The sequence below is a fragment of the Aptenodytes patagonicus genome, chromosome 16 (assembly GCF_965638725.1).
Source record: "Aptenodytes patagonicus chromosome 16, bAptPat1.pri.cur, whole genome shotgun sequence".
Taxonomy (NCBI): domain Eukaryota; kingdom Metazoa; phylum Chordata; class Aves; order Sphenisciformes; family Spheniscidae; genus Aptenodytes; species Aptenodytes patagonicus.
Genome location: NC_134964.1, coordinates 11,084,338 through 11,099,867, shown reverse-complemented (window position 1 = coordinate 11,099,867; position 15,530 = coordinate 11,084,338). Strand labels below are relative to the sequence as shown.

Below are 15,530 nucleotides of genomic sequence, written 5' to 3'. Positions count from 1 at the left end.
CTAATGCAAGCCCATGCTCAAGTACTTTTTATCTCTATTTTCCAGGATATTTTCAAACACAACTTTTTCACTGTCATTTCACACAAAAAAAAAAAGTCATCAGCTTCTTAAAAATAATTATCCAATTTCACAGAATTGTCATAAAAATACATTATTTCTTCTTGCATCAGCAAGTACAGCTAGAATTTAGAATTTACGGGTTGTGAAACTTGTTTGTAAATACATGCCTTTGGTTGACAAATATCCAGATTGTACCTCTATAAACAATGGAAAAACACAATGTTGCCAACTCCCATCATTTTTCTATTACTGCTTTCTTGTTAAGAACAGTGCAAGTGGGGCAAGAACCTCAACTCTGGCAAATCTTTGTAACTTCCTAGCTCTTGTTGTTAGGAAAAAACTGTTTGAAGTATGACATACAGCCATCTGAAATCAACAGAGCAAGTAATAATTAAAAGATTATTTTAGAGCAACTTTGTAAAGAAACAAAACATGACTTCTTGCTCTCTGTGCGTTACTTAGCATAGTCCTGGCTCCCTCCCCAATAGTTAATTCAACTTAAACAGTTAATTCGACTTAATTCAATGGGGGTAAACTAGCCTCAGCTCCAACCAGATTGCTAAAACAAAGTGGTCAAGAGAAGGAATAAAATCCCAAACCACAGAATTTGAACAGTTAAAAGTTTGCATTGATACTTCCACGAGTATTACAGAATCTCTATTACATTTTTACAGGACCAGGCTCCTCACATCCTGTCCTAAATCTTACACAATCGACACTTTACCTTCCCACGACATATTTGAGGACTGTAAATCGTGAACACAGATTTATCAGGGAAATGAGGAGTGGGAAAGACGAGTTGCCCTTAAAGATGTACAGATTTATAGCAATATGGGAAGCGGAAAGACGGTTATCATATAAAAAGGTCCTTAAGGGATAGCAAGGAGCAACAAGGGAAACATGAGTCATGAGCTGCCAGAGAAGAGGATGCGTATGGGGAGCAATGGACAGAGCAAAGTAGCAATAAAGGAAGTTCCAAGTCAAATGTGCTCCTTCCCAAAGGTCGAGACGGATACCCAAGCTTACAGTATTTATCGAAAATTAAATTCCCAGCCAGTTCAGACACTGCACCAACAGCAACACTGGGAAAGGGACACTCGCCGACTGAAAGGATCCATTGATAAACAAGGTCATAGACCACAGCTCTTTTCTTTTGCTTTGTTACCAACTCTGCTTCTTTATTTTCCTTAATGAGAGTAGTTGCCTTGAAGGTCTGTCTAGCAGGCAAGTGGCTCAACATGAGCAAGTGTGCAAACTTAAAGCACTCAGCTGAGATTGTGAAAGACAGTTTTACACTTTGTGAGGCTGGAGTAAGCTTCTCTATCTAAGGGCATATTAACAGCTGTTCCTATGGTGAGACAGCAGTGAGTAAATAGTGAATTATGAGCCCAAGCACAAAGTTATTGCACTCCTTTCCCATCCCAGCAAGCCTCAAAAGTGTCAAACTCCAAATTCTGGCACAGGATTCCTGGTACTTCCAAGTATCTCAAGATTTTAAAAAGCAAGATTTTTAAAAGTGCCTTCCAAGAGTTTAAGAAGTGGCTACTTTTGAGACAAAATACAACACTGAGCAATACATGGAAGCTGAAAGACAAAGAAAACCAGTTGTTTGTGGGTGAATATCTCTAGGAAGATCTACCAAAATCTCAAGAAAGACAAGATGCACAGGAGTCTCTAAACAAGAAATAATTAATTATCCTCCTAGTCCAGCAGTATCCACAAAGGTGAAAGCAAATATGACAGTAAATATTTCAAAGGATTGATAAGTAACAAAATGAATTTTTAATATTAAAAAAACTGTAGTAAAGGAAAAAAGGGAGGAAAAAAGCATACCTCAAATTATATCAAAACCAAGAAAGCTTCATCTTATGACAGCTTTTCTACCCAGACTTTATGTAAAAAATACATACATGATAACCAAATGTATACTTCAGAAAATAGCGTGACTTTCTTAAAATTATTTTTCAAGGCTACCTAAAGTGTTTTCAAGTTAGGTAGGCTACCTAAATATTTCCAAGCAACTAAAAATCATGCAGCATCCTTCCTATTTTGCAAAGAAAATAGACACGAAGTTAGCTGCCTACCCCAATTTTAAGCTCAATGAAAACAAACAGTAAAACCTGTACCTCAGTCTGAGCAAGATGCATGCCTGTGGGTGCAATCTCAAAAATCACATCGTGTGCCTACAACCCATGTGTGACAAGGTGTAAACATCAAAGAGCCCAACTCAATCAAGGCGACTCCAGGACGTAGATCACAGGAAACCTCCGCGCCCTGTTCCATTAGCAGGGTCCCAGGACTCAGCCCCCCCATCTCCCAAGTGATTGCTGAAACCATAAAGTGCTATCAAAGGTGGCACTGCTACTGCCGCTTCTTTTTCCAGGCCATATTTACAACTGAAAGTGACCGTGGCTACTATGCTTTTTAACTGTTCAACACCACAAGTGTCCTTACCTGTTCACTAGTTAGGCTCTCCTTTGGGACTTAAGAAGAGCCTAACAGCAACTTTGCTTCACAGCTGGATTGCAAGAGAGCTGAGAGATCAGCATCAAGCTCCATGGGCATGTTCACACATGCAGGGAAGCTCAAGTTCAGGCATCTGGAACATCTCCAGCATGAAACAGCTACCACATGACGGAGACTTACGGTATGTTTTATAGATGCATGGGATTCCCTGATTCCAGCCCGAACAGAAGCACACAAACCCCACCGAAGTCCCACTACAGATGTTTAGAAAGGTGCTCTGAGCCATTCTTTAGACAGATCCGACAAGGTCATACAATAACACAACCAAGGAACCAGGCTCGTAAGGCTGGAGCCCCGACGGCTATTCTTATACTCCAATTACACAGTTCTTCCTATGTCATTTGCAGTGACCCAGGCCTGGTATTATCAAGATAAACATTGATATTGGGAGGCTTAAAACCTCATCAACTCCATTCTGAATAAACACACTGTGTCTAGCAACTACACTTTAATTCACAGACATATATTCCTTTCGCGGTGTCAGTTTTAGCGGCTCAGAGCTTGCGCGGCAGCTGAAGGCACAGCACTCCCAGCCATCCATTTACACTCCTTGGCAGCCTTTCCGAAGCCAGGACGACACCAGTTTGTGGTACAGGTGAAGAGATGGACTGACCTGATTGATGGAGTTGGCAGCACAGGATGCCAGTCCGGTTCCGAGGGAGGCGAGCAGGAAACAGGTCAGGTCAAAAGGGACCGGGGCCATGGCAAAGCCAGCAGATGCGGTGCTTACAACCAGAGCTGCAACACAAGCGAGAGCACAGTTCAAGGCATCAACAAGAAACTGTCTCCTTTCTACATACCACTAGAGTTAAGGTTTTTAAACCCTGGAGGAACCCTTCTGCAGATTAACTTTTTACTACTTTTTTGGATCAAAGTAGCTCCAGGAACTGTATACAATTAATACCATTACTCTAGATAGAGAAGTCAAAGATGAAGAGGAGGGCTCTCAGGGATGAAATGAGAAACCCAGAAGCATCAGCGCATTAGTAGAAGAGGTGAGAATAAAACTTATGCCTGTATTCCCTATTTTATGGATTTGCTACAGGATCAAACTGCCTCATGCAACATGTACGTGAGATACACATGTTCCAGTAACTCAAGTGCCATTGCAAAGTCTAACATGGAAGAAAAACAGTAAAAAAAATCCTGAACTGAGAGATATGCATTATATCAAATTATAGCACGAACTTAAGCAGTGCAGAAAGTCAAAAAGAGACTCAGGGCATGTAGGCTACAGCTGGTGAAGCCAGTAACCTCACTGTACAAGTATTTGCCCACCCTGTTCCCATTTGACATGCCCACTTCAGGCAGAAGGTACAATCACATCATCCCGTGGACCTAGAAACATTTAAAGGCCTCAAAATTTGAGTGGATTAATAAAAATCCGTTCCAGTTTTGTCATCCAAAATTATAACTTTAGTACAGTACTGCAAATCACATCCTTAAAATGAAAGTTACCCAAGTCTCAATCCTAATATTGTAATTACCCAAATAATAGGTCTTACGAACTTCACTCTTGGCAAGAAATAATACGACATGAAAAATTTCTTATGCTATAAAAATCAGCACATTTACTGAATATCTTGCTCATTACCTTGAACCTTACAATCTAAAATTAAGTTATTAAACAAAGTATTTAAATATTTTGCATGTAATTACATGTTCCAGACTTCAGCTAGCTCAAATCAAAAAATCAAAATGTTCTTATCTTCCTGATTCCTACAAAGTCTCCTCTTTGTCTGAAATTAAATGACAAATAAATAACTTTCGCTGACTGAAAATACCTGGATTATCTACTAAGCAGCCTTACTTGAGATGAAAAACTAAATGTCATGGCAGAGGCCTGTCAGCAAGGATGCACATGCAAAGTGCTAATTTAAGAACTGTGCCTGCATAAGAACCTTAGGATTTAATCCTAAAAAGACAGTGAAGAAAACTCGCTGCTCATCAAACCTTTCCTCTAAGTATTAAAATCTATTGGCAGCTGAATATTACTATAACAACGTACATAATATTATAAACATTAATTATTTAGCCCTGTTATGGATTCACAGGCTGATGGCTGTCGCACAGGCTGGGTCGGGGTCTCTGCCCGATAGCAAGGTAAGTCCCCCGGCTTTGATTCCCCATGACAGCATCACTGAGGGCAGCACCCGGCTCTCGCTGCGGCCCCTTCTGCTGCTTCCAAAATACAGGGAATCTGCGATGGAGCCTTAGCCCTCCCAGAAGCTGTGAAATAACCACAGATTCTGTAACCCCACTGGACAGACTAACGGACGTGCAGGTACTGATCATTTCTGAAAGACTGGACCCCATTTATTATATACATACAACAGCATCTTGGTTTCAAAACTCTGGGATCCTTCTTAGTAGAGCGCACAAGCAAATACGAAATGCGTTGGTTTACAACTGATAGTTTAAAAATACACTGAAAAGATGACAGCGAAACAGTGGCGTTTGCATTTCTAAGAGTGATTACACTCATTTTTTCGCATAATAAATCACACATTCACTTCTAGACAAGAATTTAATTAAAACTTATCTTAGAGAGCACTTTACACCAATTTATTATGGGAAAACACCAACTCATTTACTGAAGAAGAAAGGTGGAGCAGATTGGCAAACAGTCAGTGTAACATTACCATTACACTGACCTCAAAGAAATTCGAATACTGTACAGCTACAGCACTAATTAAAGTCCCCATTGATTTCTCCAGATTAATTTCAGCCAGCCATTTCAGTGTGACTTATCAGGATCTCATTAAAAAAGGTTGTAGTACATCCTCTCACTTATCCCATTTAAACAGGTATTTTCAGTTGTTTGGGCAGTGCTCTGAACAGAAGGCATTCCCTGCTTGTCTCATTGCCCAGCAATTCAAATGCGACACGTTAAGAGTAAATAAGAAAATGTTCCCTTTGGATTGGGAAGTTTATTTTCTTTTGCTGTGGAAGCAATAATTTACTCTTCTACTTTCCTCATGGAGGAAAAGTATATTTAATTGAGATCACATCAAGGGAATGAGGTAATTGACTCTGTTTGTTTTTTAATCCCTGTTAGTTTAGTGCTTTAGAGGCCAAATTAACTTCACCTTATTGCATAATAGATGGAATTGATCCTTTCAAGATTTGTTGATGAGAGTTGGCATTATATACGCTCTTCAAAAAGCAGCCAGGATTTAAACTTATGATCTCAGCCTAAACCTAATTTCGGTCTTTTAAACATCTTTAGCTTTAACAAAAATTAACAAGGGACATTTGTCTCCAATTTCAATCTAAATGAAAAAGAAAATGCTAATGGATTGGTGACAGAGTGAATTATGATGTTTCTAGCAGAAAAACACATTCAAAAAGCCTGCAGTGTACAGTATTCTTTACATTCCTCTTCAGCTTCATTGTAACACGATTTGCCTTTATAAATCCCTGCATTTGTATTTATAGCACGCAAATCACTATGCCATATTTTGTTTACCTCCTATTAAAAAGTAGCCAAGCCAAAATAAAAGCGTAGAAAGCCAAAGCAAACCAATTCAGCTTTAGATTTCCTTTCTACTCCTGTACTGATGATATATCAGTACATATGGAAGGACAAAAGCAAAAGCATTTCTACTTTAATTTAAGAAACAATTTCACTGTTTTACTACAAATGGCTATATACTCCTTAAAGGAAACCAGCATTCCAAAAGCTAACAGAATTTTCCTTCCAGAGTTTTCACACTTTGGTTTCCAGAAAGCTAAATGCAGCATCAGTATAGTGCTACGCATCTGACTGATGTTTCCTTTATAAACTTAGGATTTGTTTGGGTGCAGGCACACCTAAGTCTTGTTGCGGATTATAACCTGCACACTACAGAAGGCCAAACTCCTGAAGCAAACTTAAATTTGGGACAATAATTTGAAACAAGTCTTTGCATCATATCATATATAAAATTCAAGTGCAGTATTACTAACAGAGCAGATAATCTCTTTTTACCATCGAACAATTTTAAAATGCTTTGCACAAAATAAACTGTAATAATAGTTTCTTTTTATTAGTTTTCCTTGTACCATGGAAAACAAATTGGCAGAAAGCTACCACTATTAAGCTTTGTTTCTTTGATAGGATAATAGTTACTGGTTTAATAATCACAAAATGAGAACTACTTTGACAGGCATATGAAATATATTTAGAACTGACAATAAATGTAGACTAGTAACAATCTGAACAATATATACTGGTAAGTCTTTGTCAAAGGTTCTGGCTATATTAAAGCTACCATTTAAAGAATAAATGCTATAATAAATGCCATTATTCCAGAATTAAGTGGAAACGTACTGGGACTCCACTAAAGCAAATGGATTTTTTTTTACCAGAACGGCTGTTACCAGATTTTTAGCCTACGAACACAACATAGGCACCTTATTTAGTCATTGCTGCTCCGTTACATAGCGGTTTAGTAACACTCAAGAGTCATTATGCAAAGATGGATATCCATCATCTTCGTTTTACAGAAACGCAACAGACACAGAGACGAAGCAGGATGTTCATGATCACATCGTAGAGTCAGTAGCAAATATCTCAGGCTCCTGATTTCCAGTTCAACACTTTTGTGCTAGGGGATCGCTAATGCACAGATACAAATTCATATGTAAGCAATACATCCAATAAATTCCAGCTGTTTTCTAGTAAACAAGATAGGATTATTTTCTTAAAAGGGGATATATGAAAAAATGCTCTATTTTAGTCTCCAAAACTGAAAATGCTCATAAATTATCGTATTTGTCCATTTTGCAAATTTTAAATGTAGGTCAGTAAATCCATGATGTAGAAACCATGCACAATTTTGTAGCTAGTAGTCTTTACTCCTAGGTTTTTGTCTAACGTTGTCTAGCAACAACACAGAGTAATTCAGATTGGAAGGGATCTCAGGCGATCAAGTCCAACCTCCCGCCCAAAGCAGGGTCAACGCTGAATTCAGGCCAGGTCCCTTAGGGCTCTGTCATCTCCAAGGATGGAAATTTCACATCATCTCTGGCCAACTTGCACCAAAGTTTGACCGTCCTCATGGCAAAACTTTTTTTTCCCCTTACGTCGAGCCAGAACCTCCCGTTTCAATTTACGAAACATGTTTTCTCTGTGCCAAGATTCACATCTTTTAAAAAAGATTTGAAAACTAAAGCATAGATGCTTCCAAATCTCTCTTTCACAGATTTTGGCACCTGATTGGAGAATGTCCACATCCTTCTGCCTGTGGAAGGAGCTACTAATGATCAGATGGCATCAAAATGATATGTAAATCTTTACCTTAAGAACAAACATCAAATTTACGGGCCTCCTCAGAGAATTGAGTATATCAGTCTTGTGATAAGGAAAAAGCACAATAGGTTTGATTCTGATCTGACCATGGTAAACCCTGGAATTAAAGATGATTAATTACTCCAGATTTACAGAGATGTAAACACCTCAGGCTGGCCTATTTTAGCTCTAAGGTATAGACTGTGACAAAACCAGAGGTAATTCACTGCCAACTCTTCTTACGTAATGCTAATAGGATACTGGGTTGAACCAAACAACATCTCACATCCTCAATGAGAGAAACACAGCAAAACATAAGCTCACTTTGAGAAAGTTTCCAGATTTCTTAGTGTTTGAAGAAATAGTAACGTACTTAAAGTGAAGCTAAGGAGAGTTTTTGTTAGAGACACAGAGCCACTTTTCAGCGGTAAGGGCAGTAACACTGCTGCAGGCTGCCCAGGGAAGCTGTGTATTCCCTGGTTGGTTTTAGAAATGGACAAAGCAACATCAAGTCAGGAATGATATACCTAAAGGTGATCCTGACCTGCGGGAAAACAGATTAGAAGTGTCCCTTTGAGGTCCTCGTGATTCTGCATGGATGCTGCACACACTGAACCGAAGCAAGATACCAAGTGCAGAAGCCGCTTTGGTGAGATCTGAAACAGTCTTCAGTAATCAGAACAGAAAAGCAACGTTCGTCATGCTTTAATGGATTGACTATTAAAATGTACTTTGAAGAAAATACTACCAAAACTCTAAAACACCTTTCAAGAGTTGGAAGGTAAAAGTACCTTGCAATGAGATGCCGTAAAAGAATATAAAGACTCTGGGGGAGAGACTGTGGCTTTGCATATGATCTCTGGGTAAACAACGACCTGTTAATACACAATTGTGAATTAAAAAAAGAATCTTTAGACAAATTAATGTTTGTGAACACAAATAAAAATGTTAACTGTAGTATATCAAAACACAGGATAAAGGAAAGGTAGATAAAAGTTTGAAACATACAGGCTCTAGTATGACTTTCTAAAGGAGATCCGTGTTACGGTAGCCTGGAGTCAGGACTCAACTCTTCCAGGCACAGTAGAGAGAGAGATACACTAAAGAAACAGCCCCTTCCTCAATGAGCTTGCAAGTTAGATTAAAAATTCTACAGCTGTTCAGAAATTAGCAGTGAAGTTTACATCTGACCCATGCTGACACATCCACTTCTCAGACAGGTGCTACACATCTAGCTGGTTGTCCTCACCAAAAGACCAATGTGCAAGACACCCTTTACTACAGGAGCAACAATGAGAAAATGTTCACAAACCATAGAGAAATATCTAGTGAGTATACTCAGCATTTTTCATATCATGCCTTCATCACACTTCCCCCAAATTAAAAACTGAAGTTTAATTTTCCTGTGTTTTTGCATATAGCTCATCTTAGTTTTTATCTGTGATCACTAGGGAAAACATAACTTAAATGTAAACTTGAAGTTAAATTTAAGAAGATGAGAACCTGAAATTCTTAATGTGTTTGCATTATAAATTATTAGAATTTCCTCCTATTACCATACCTTCACATCTCTCTCTCCTATTTTCAGTTACACATAAACTTTAGGATAAAGTTGAAAACAATGACATTTATAATTCTGAAAACTTAATCAGACAGATGCATTAGCTTTCCAAGTGCCTGGATGGTAAGATACAGCTGTTCAGACAGCAGCCAACAGAGAACACCACAGAGAAGGGAAGGGATGGAAATTGAACCCAAAAAGGTAGATTATGTGACAAGTAATTAAAAGTCCCCTAATTGTTTTCTATGGCAAAGGAATATAAACAAAAATCTTTTCCTGTTGGTAAGGCAGAGCTTCTAATGGCAGAGTCATAAGAGCTGCAGTTTACATGAAGCAGGAGGGTATGGTAATAGCTAAACTCATTTCCTTTCAAAGGTGAATTACAGTTCAGAATACAAACAAACATTCTCTTTACTTCAGCAGCGGGAAAAGAAGAGGGCATAAGGAAGTCCCATTTTAGCATAATGCAGAGTTTGTTGTTTTGTTATTTCATACTCTGAAAAGCATAAATAAAGAGTCTGCCAAAAAAAACACACAGGATATGAGATCTATCAGAACTTCATGGGTGAAAGGAATTGAGTAGTGTGTCATTTGTAACTTAAAAACTGACCTCAGGATTTATTTTTCTTTAAAAAAAAAAAAAGAACTACACCAACGTATTCTTTACAGAACATATAATTTGTCTAAATGATTGCACAAGTTGGAAAAAAGCTAATTCTATTCCCTTGCTCTGCACACTACACCCAATATTTTTCCTGCTCCTGTCTCCTACACTATCCTATCACCAATAAAGACCAACAACAGAACTCCCCTCCTACAAACCCCTCTTCATCCAACTTATTCTTTTACACTTTCGACTTCCAATGAAGTCTCCCCACCCCAGATCATCTTCCCCACCAAATACATAAAGATCACAATGAGAAGAGAAACTGAGGTTTTTTCTAGATCTCTACACCTTCTCAACAGGTGCAAAGTTTACTACACTTACCTTGGATCAAGAACAGCACATCTCAAAACACAGACTCATACATAACAACAGACAAGCGTGAAGCGAATGAAATTCCGTAACCTTTGCCTTCTACAGGTTTCAAGGAACACCCTATTTTAAAATCAGAGTGGTACTTTCTTGCCCATCAATATTGCCTTTTGCATGTAAGAAAGTCTACTAGAAGCTGTTGAAAAGTTTGGCAACAACAGCGAGGCCACAAAACAAAAGCAAGACATGAAATTATTTTCTCCAGAAAAAGACACTCTTCCATCTTGCTGCGGTTCTTGAAATTTTGAGGAGTACACATCAGTAATACTCTGATGTGGTACTAAGAGCCACTTAAATAAAGTCACCTCATTGACAAGATGCCAGAAGAGCTAATTGTTCATATAGCACTTGTAAGTTATCCATGGTGGGCCCAACAGAAACAAAGTATTACTAAAACTGAACAGCATGGGGAAGAAAAAGGCAAGACCTGTATTATGCAGAAAGAAAGAAGAGGCAATAGTCGAGGTCGTGTGTGCCACAAAGTTGTTGCAAATTTGAAGTACGATAATCCTGATAACTGCTGAACGTGCCACTAAGAGTTTTATATACCTAAATTTGAAATTACCACGGCTAATACGTAAAAGTGACATGGTAAAGTACCAAAAGACATGCTTTTCATCCCTCAAGTCTACTAACCCAACTCTTCACCAGCACAAAATAAATGCCTTGAGGTTTTTTAAAAATAATGAGGAAGAACATTTGGACATACGGACAAGATCAGTTTTGCCAAGTCCAAAACATGAGATGTCTCAACAACACTGAGAACTATAAGGCTTTTTATTAGAGAAAAATTTAAATGACCATTGCACACTGTAGATGGTCAGTACAATTTTTCCATGGAGAAACAAAACAGTGAAAACGTATATATTGCAAGACAAAAAGTTTCAAAAAGTAAACTGAATTCAGGATTTTTATTATAACAAATTGTTATGGCAAAGAACAACAGTTTTATTATCAAGAATTTATTTCACCCACTGGAGAGAACACCACAGTAGGGACTTAAGAAATTATATTTCTGTTCTTGAACCTGACACAGACAAGATGTAAGGGTTTGGTCAGATCATTAGTGTTTCCTTAGACATAAAAGTATATATAGCACTACCTATTGGCAAAGTAGTAATTTATAGTTGTTGAGTATTAGAACAAGGGAAAATGTTAGTTAGGGAAGGGAACAAGGAAAAAACAAGTTAGGCTACAAGGCAATTGCTTAACAAACTGCTGGTTTGAAGATACGTCATCATTGACTAGAAAAACAAATTATACCTTATTTTAGGAAATTTAATTGGTCACACTCAAACATTTTTCTTTGTAAGATAGGAAATTATTCGGATTATCTTTTGTTGGTACTTTTAATACTAATTTCACAATAAGCAGTACTAAAGTGAAAGGTAAGTAAATAAGACAGAACATTGGTAAACTTAAGCAAGACGACTTTAAATACTTAACACAATGCTTGTAAATTCACTTCGTAACCCAGTTTCACCATATTTTTTGTACTAACGCTTGCTTATGATTCCCAAAAGCCAGCTGACAATACAATGCAAGCTCCTCCTCAGCGGTTTTAAACAAAGTTAACGGGAAAACTATTAAATGCTTCCATAAAACAATTTTTCCCTGCACACATTTGATGGCATTGACCCAGGTACTTTGTGTCAGTAAAGTGGGAATTATCACACAAAAACCTACACAGTACCAGTAACATGCTAAAGAACTCTGATATCAAACAGGATGCACAGAAGTGGAAAAAATGACCAGTAGTACCTGTAAGCTTAATTTTGGACAAGCGTGCCAAAATTCCTGGCAAATCATCCAGCCGTAGCTTCATTTCTTTCCATCGTCTGTCTTCTTTGGATTCTGCTCTTACTGGTGGGCCTGAGTCTTCAGTTTCTGCAGCTGACTTAATTTCTCTCAACTCATTTCTGCTTGATGTCTCAGACAAAGGTTGATGAACAGGTGAAATTGGTCTAATTTTGTGTATAACCTTTTTTTCTTGATCCAATTGCTGAAGCTCGCGAAAAGGAGATGCAACTGAATCTGACTTAGGTTTGGCTCGTTGGCTGAGGTCTTTGTTGTATTGTGTTACATACTAAATAGAATGAAAAATGTTAAGATGAATAGTTACGAAGATATTTCTGTCCATTTCAGGTTATTAACAACATCAATATTATTGCTATATTATTCTTATTGTTAGGAGAATTACTTCCTATGGTGACAAGACTGAGTTATTTCACATGCAAAAAAGTTTCTGAAGTTGGACAAGATATTACAAAAGCAGCTTTTCTACTCACAACTGCATCAATAAAGTTTACTTAAGCTTGAAGAATTGCTTCTGGATAAAACTACTTCCCTCCCCTGTAGCTTCGACAGCAAGCTCTACTTTATTCCTATTCAAAACCACCAGATAATACCGTTTGATTTACAACCGACCAATTCACCTTTAAACAAAGAGGTACGCACACGCCCATAACAACTCCAGGCTCCAAATATAAACACTAAGCCTTTTGCATCTTTAAGATATGGAAAAGGAAATCAGAAAAATGCCAGAAAATGCAATCTATCTCCTACGATATAAAATCTTTTCCCACATTAGGCTACTACTATTTATGCCAAACTTTATGCTAATTAACCAGACAACAATTTTTGACAAGAATTCAAATGAACATATATTGAACAGAAAGTTGGGAGACAGTTGTTTCCTCTCTTTTAGAACTCTTACAGAATAAAACACAGAATAAGAAAAAGAGCATTTAGCTTCTCCTATCTTTCTATTTTCTTTCCCAAAATATTCTCTATATTTCAAGCACAAGAAACAGGTATAAAAAGACTGAGCTTTCAATTAATCATGGTTTAAAGTACAGATTAATAATTATAATGAGGAAGAGGCATATGAAACTCTGAATGAGTGATGTGAATACAGATCAAACCAACAGCAAAAAAAAGAATTTGAGAAGTGCTGGTGATCCTCAGAAGCCTGGAAGAGACCCCCATGCTTCATACAGGACCGAAGCTCAAAAGAAGACCAACAGATGTACACGCTCCTGGCGGTCAAAGCAGTCGTTAGCGACAAGACTTAGTCTTATCCATATAGATATAGCTCCAAAGTACAACGAACAGGACACAACGGAGGGAAGAACAAAATACGTCCTTTACTACCATCCTCTTACATGCAATACAACTGTTCAAAGAAGATACAATTTCAAGGGTTTGAATGATAATTACAGCTCTTTTAATACCTAAAACTAACAGCACACTATAGAATGTTACCCATTAAGTTAACAAGCTCAGGAGTTTTGATTCAAATTAACTGATTAACTCTTCAGTCAGAACACCCTACCTCCACAAGTGAGTTCCATCTACCACTTGTATGACTGCTAGCCAAGATTTGACTTTCTTATTAGCATTTTTATAAACAATAATTTTAGAAATCATTTCATTTCACATTTCTCAACGGGAGATGAGCGCCCCGCTTCAAAGGCCCAGAAAGCCCCCTGTCAAGTAGAGGACACACTGCAGCACAAGGCATTGTCCTTGCTACAGCAGGTTTCCTCCAACCTCAAATGTTTTAGATGCCAAGTGCTTACCCCTGATGCAGTGCAGAAAAGGAGACGCTTGGAATTGCCTGGCCTTGGCTGATAAGAAAATTATTATTTTTATCAACTAATCTCCGTTTTGACTCATCACATGGGACAAAACGAATTAAAGAATGAGAAACACAGGATAAATACACTCCCTGACTTACCATTCGTTTGAGAAAGTTAAAGTACTGAAATGTAATCAATCTGTCATTGGCTACACGGCACAGATGCACAAACTGGCATGGTATCTGCCGTATTCCAGTGTTCTTCAGATGCCAGACAAATAATCCTATTTAAAGACAAAAAAAAAAAAAAAAAGATAACATCAGATTCCAGCACCTTCTCTGCCACTGAGTTTGCATCTAATTCAGCCTACAGTGTCTGTTGTCAGCTGTGACACAAGACACCCCAACAAATGGGAGCCAGGGCTGCTCGGGCAGGGAGAAACACGTTTGCGGGCTCCAGGTGAAAGAACTGAATGCGTAGGCTTGCCCTAATGGTTTTGGGGTTTTCTTCCAAATCTCTCAGCTCCCCAGAGATGCATTTTTAGTTTATTATTCCATTACTATCTCTATATGCTACCGACAAAACTACCTTGGCAAAACGGCACAAGCAGCGCTGAAAGGAAGCAGCTGACACAGGGCAGCCCCAAAGTCAAACGCATCAAGAGGACACCCCTGTGCGACACGACACCTGTATCCCTATATGGAGGAACACCTACAGAGCTATACCGGCTCTGTGTATCACTATATAGAGCGGCCCCAGGGACTACTCACAGCCCCAGGGTGGGCTCGGCCCCAGCCGCTGCCCCCGCCCCGCCCGCCCCACCGGCCTCGCACAGCGCCGGGCGCGGCCCCCCTCCGCCCCCAGACCCCGCCGGGGCCTCGCCACCCCGCGGGCGACGGTACCTGCCAGCGCCCGGGGCGGGCTGCAGCGGCGGGCGGCACTCATGGCCGCAGCGGTGCTCCCGCCGCCCTCTACCCTCACCGCCTGGGCGCCGCCATCTTGCCCGGCATCACCGCTACACGCCTTCCGGGTCGGCGCTTCCGCTGGCGGAGGCGGGATGCGGGTGGCTGGGGGAGGCGGGGGCGGCCTGGCGGGGCCGGGGCCGGGGCCGTCACGCCGGGAGGGGAGGCCGGGCCCGGGCTGTCCCCGCAGGTCGCAGCCGGGGGGATCGGGCCCCGTCGGTAGTTTTTGAAAATGCGAGTTTGATTTCTGTACGCCTTGGGTGAAGTTAGGCGTTGCGGGAGGTCAGGCTGAAGAGCCGGCCCAGCTGCCATCGCGTCCTCCCCTCATACAAGCTCTGGGGGTGGTTGGGTCCTTCGCTAAGCTGACTCAACTTGCTAACCTGAAGAGAAAAAAACGCTCGTTGTGCTGGTTTAACTGTTCGAACTCAGCCTGCCCAGGGTCTGAGCGGTTGAAAGCTGGTGCAAGGCGCGGAGGAAGAGGCCTTGACTGGAGTCTGAAGAAAAAGGGAAGGGAATGCTTAGGACTGCTCAA

At 39.7% G+C, this 15,530-nt stretch overlaps 1 protein-coding gene across 1 annotated transcript in view; it reads right to left on the bottom strand.

Moving 5' to 3' along the window:
- COX10 (cytochrome c oxidase assembly factor heme A:farnesyltransferase COX10) overlaps window positions 1-15,023 on the bottom strand; it is a 105,520-nt gene extending 90,497 nt beyond the window's left edge. The window contains exons 1-4 of the mRNA XM_076353503.1: window positions 14,939-15,023; window positions 14,195-14,319; window positions 12,217-12,541; window positions 3,200-3,324 (exon numbers count right to left, since the gene is read on the bottom strand). Of these exons, the coding sequence (XP_076209618.1) occupies window positions 3,200-3,324; window positions 12,217-12,541; window positions 14,195-14,319; window positions 14,939-14,981 (618 nt within the window). The 5' untranslated portion in view covers window positions 14,982-15,023. The remainder of the gene's footprint in view (window positions 1-3,199; window positions 3,325-12,216; window positions 12,542-14,194; window positions 14,320-14,938) is intronic.
- Window positions 15,024-15,530: the final 507 nt, after the last annotated feature.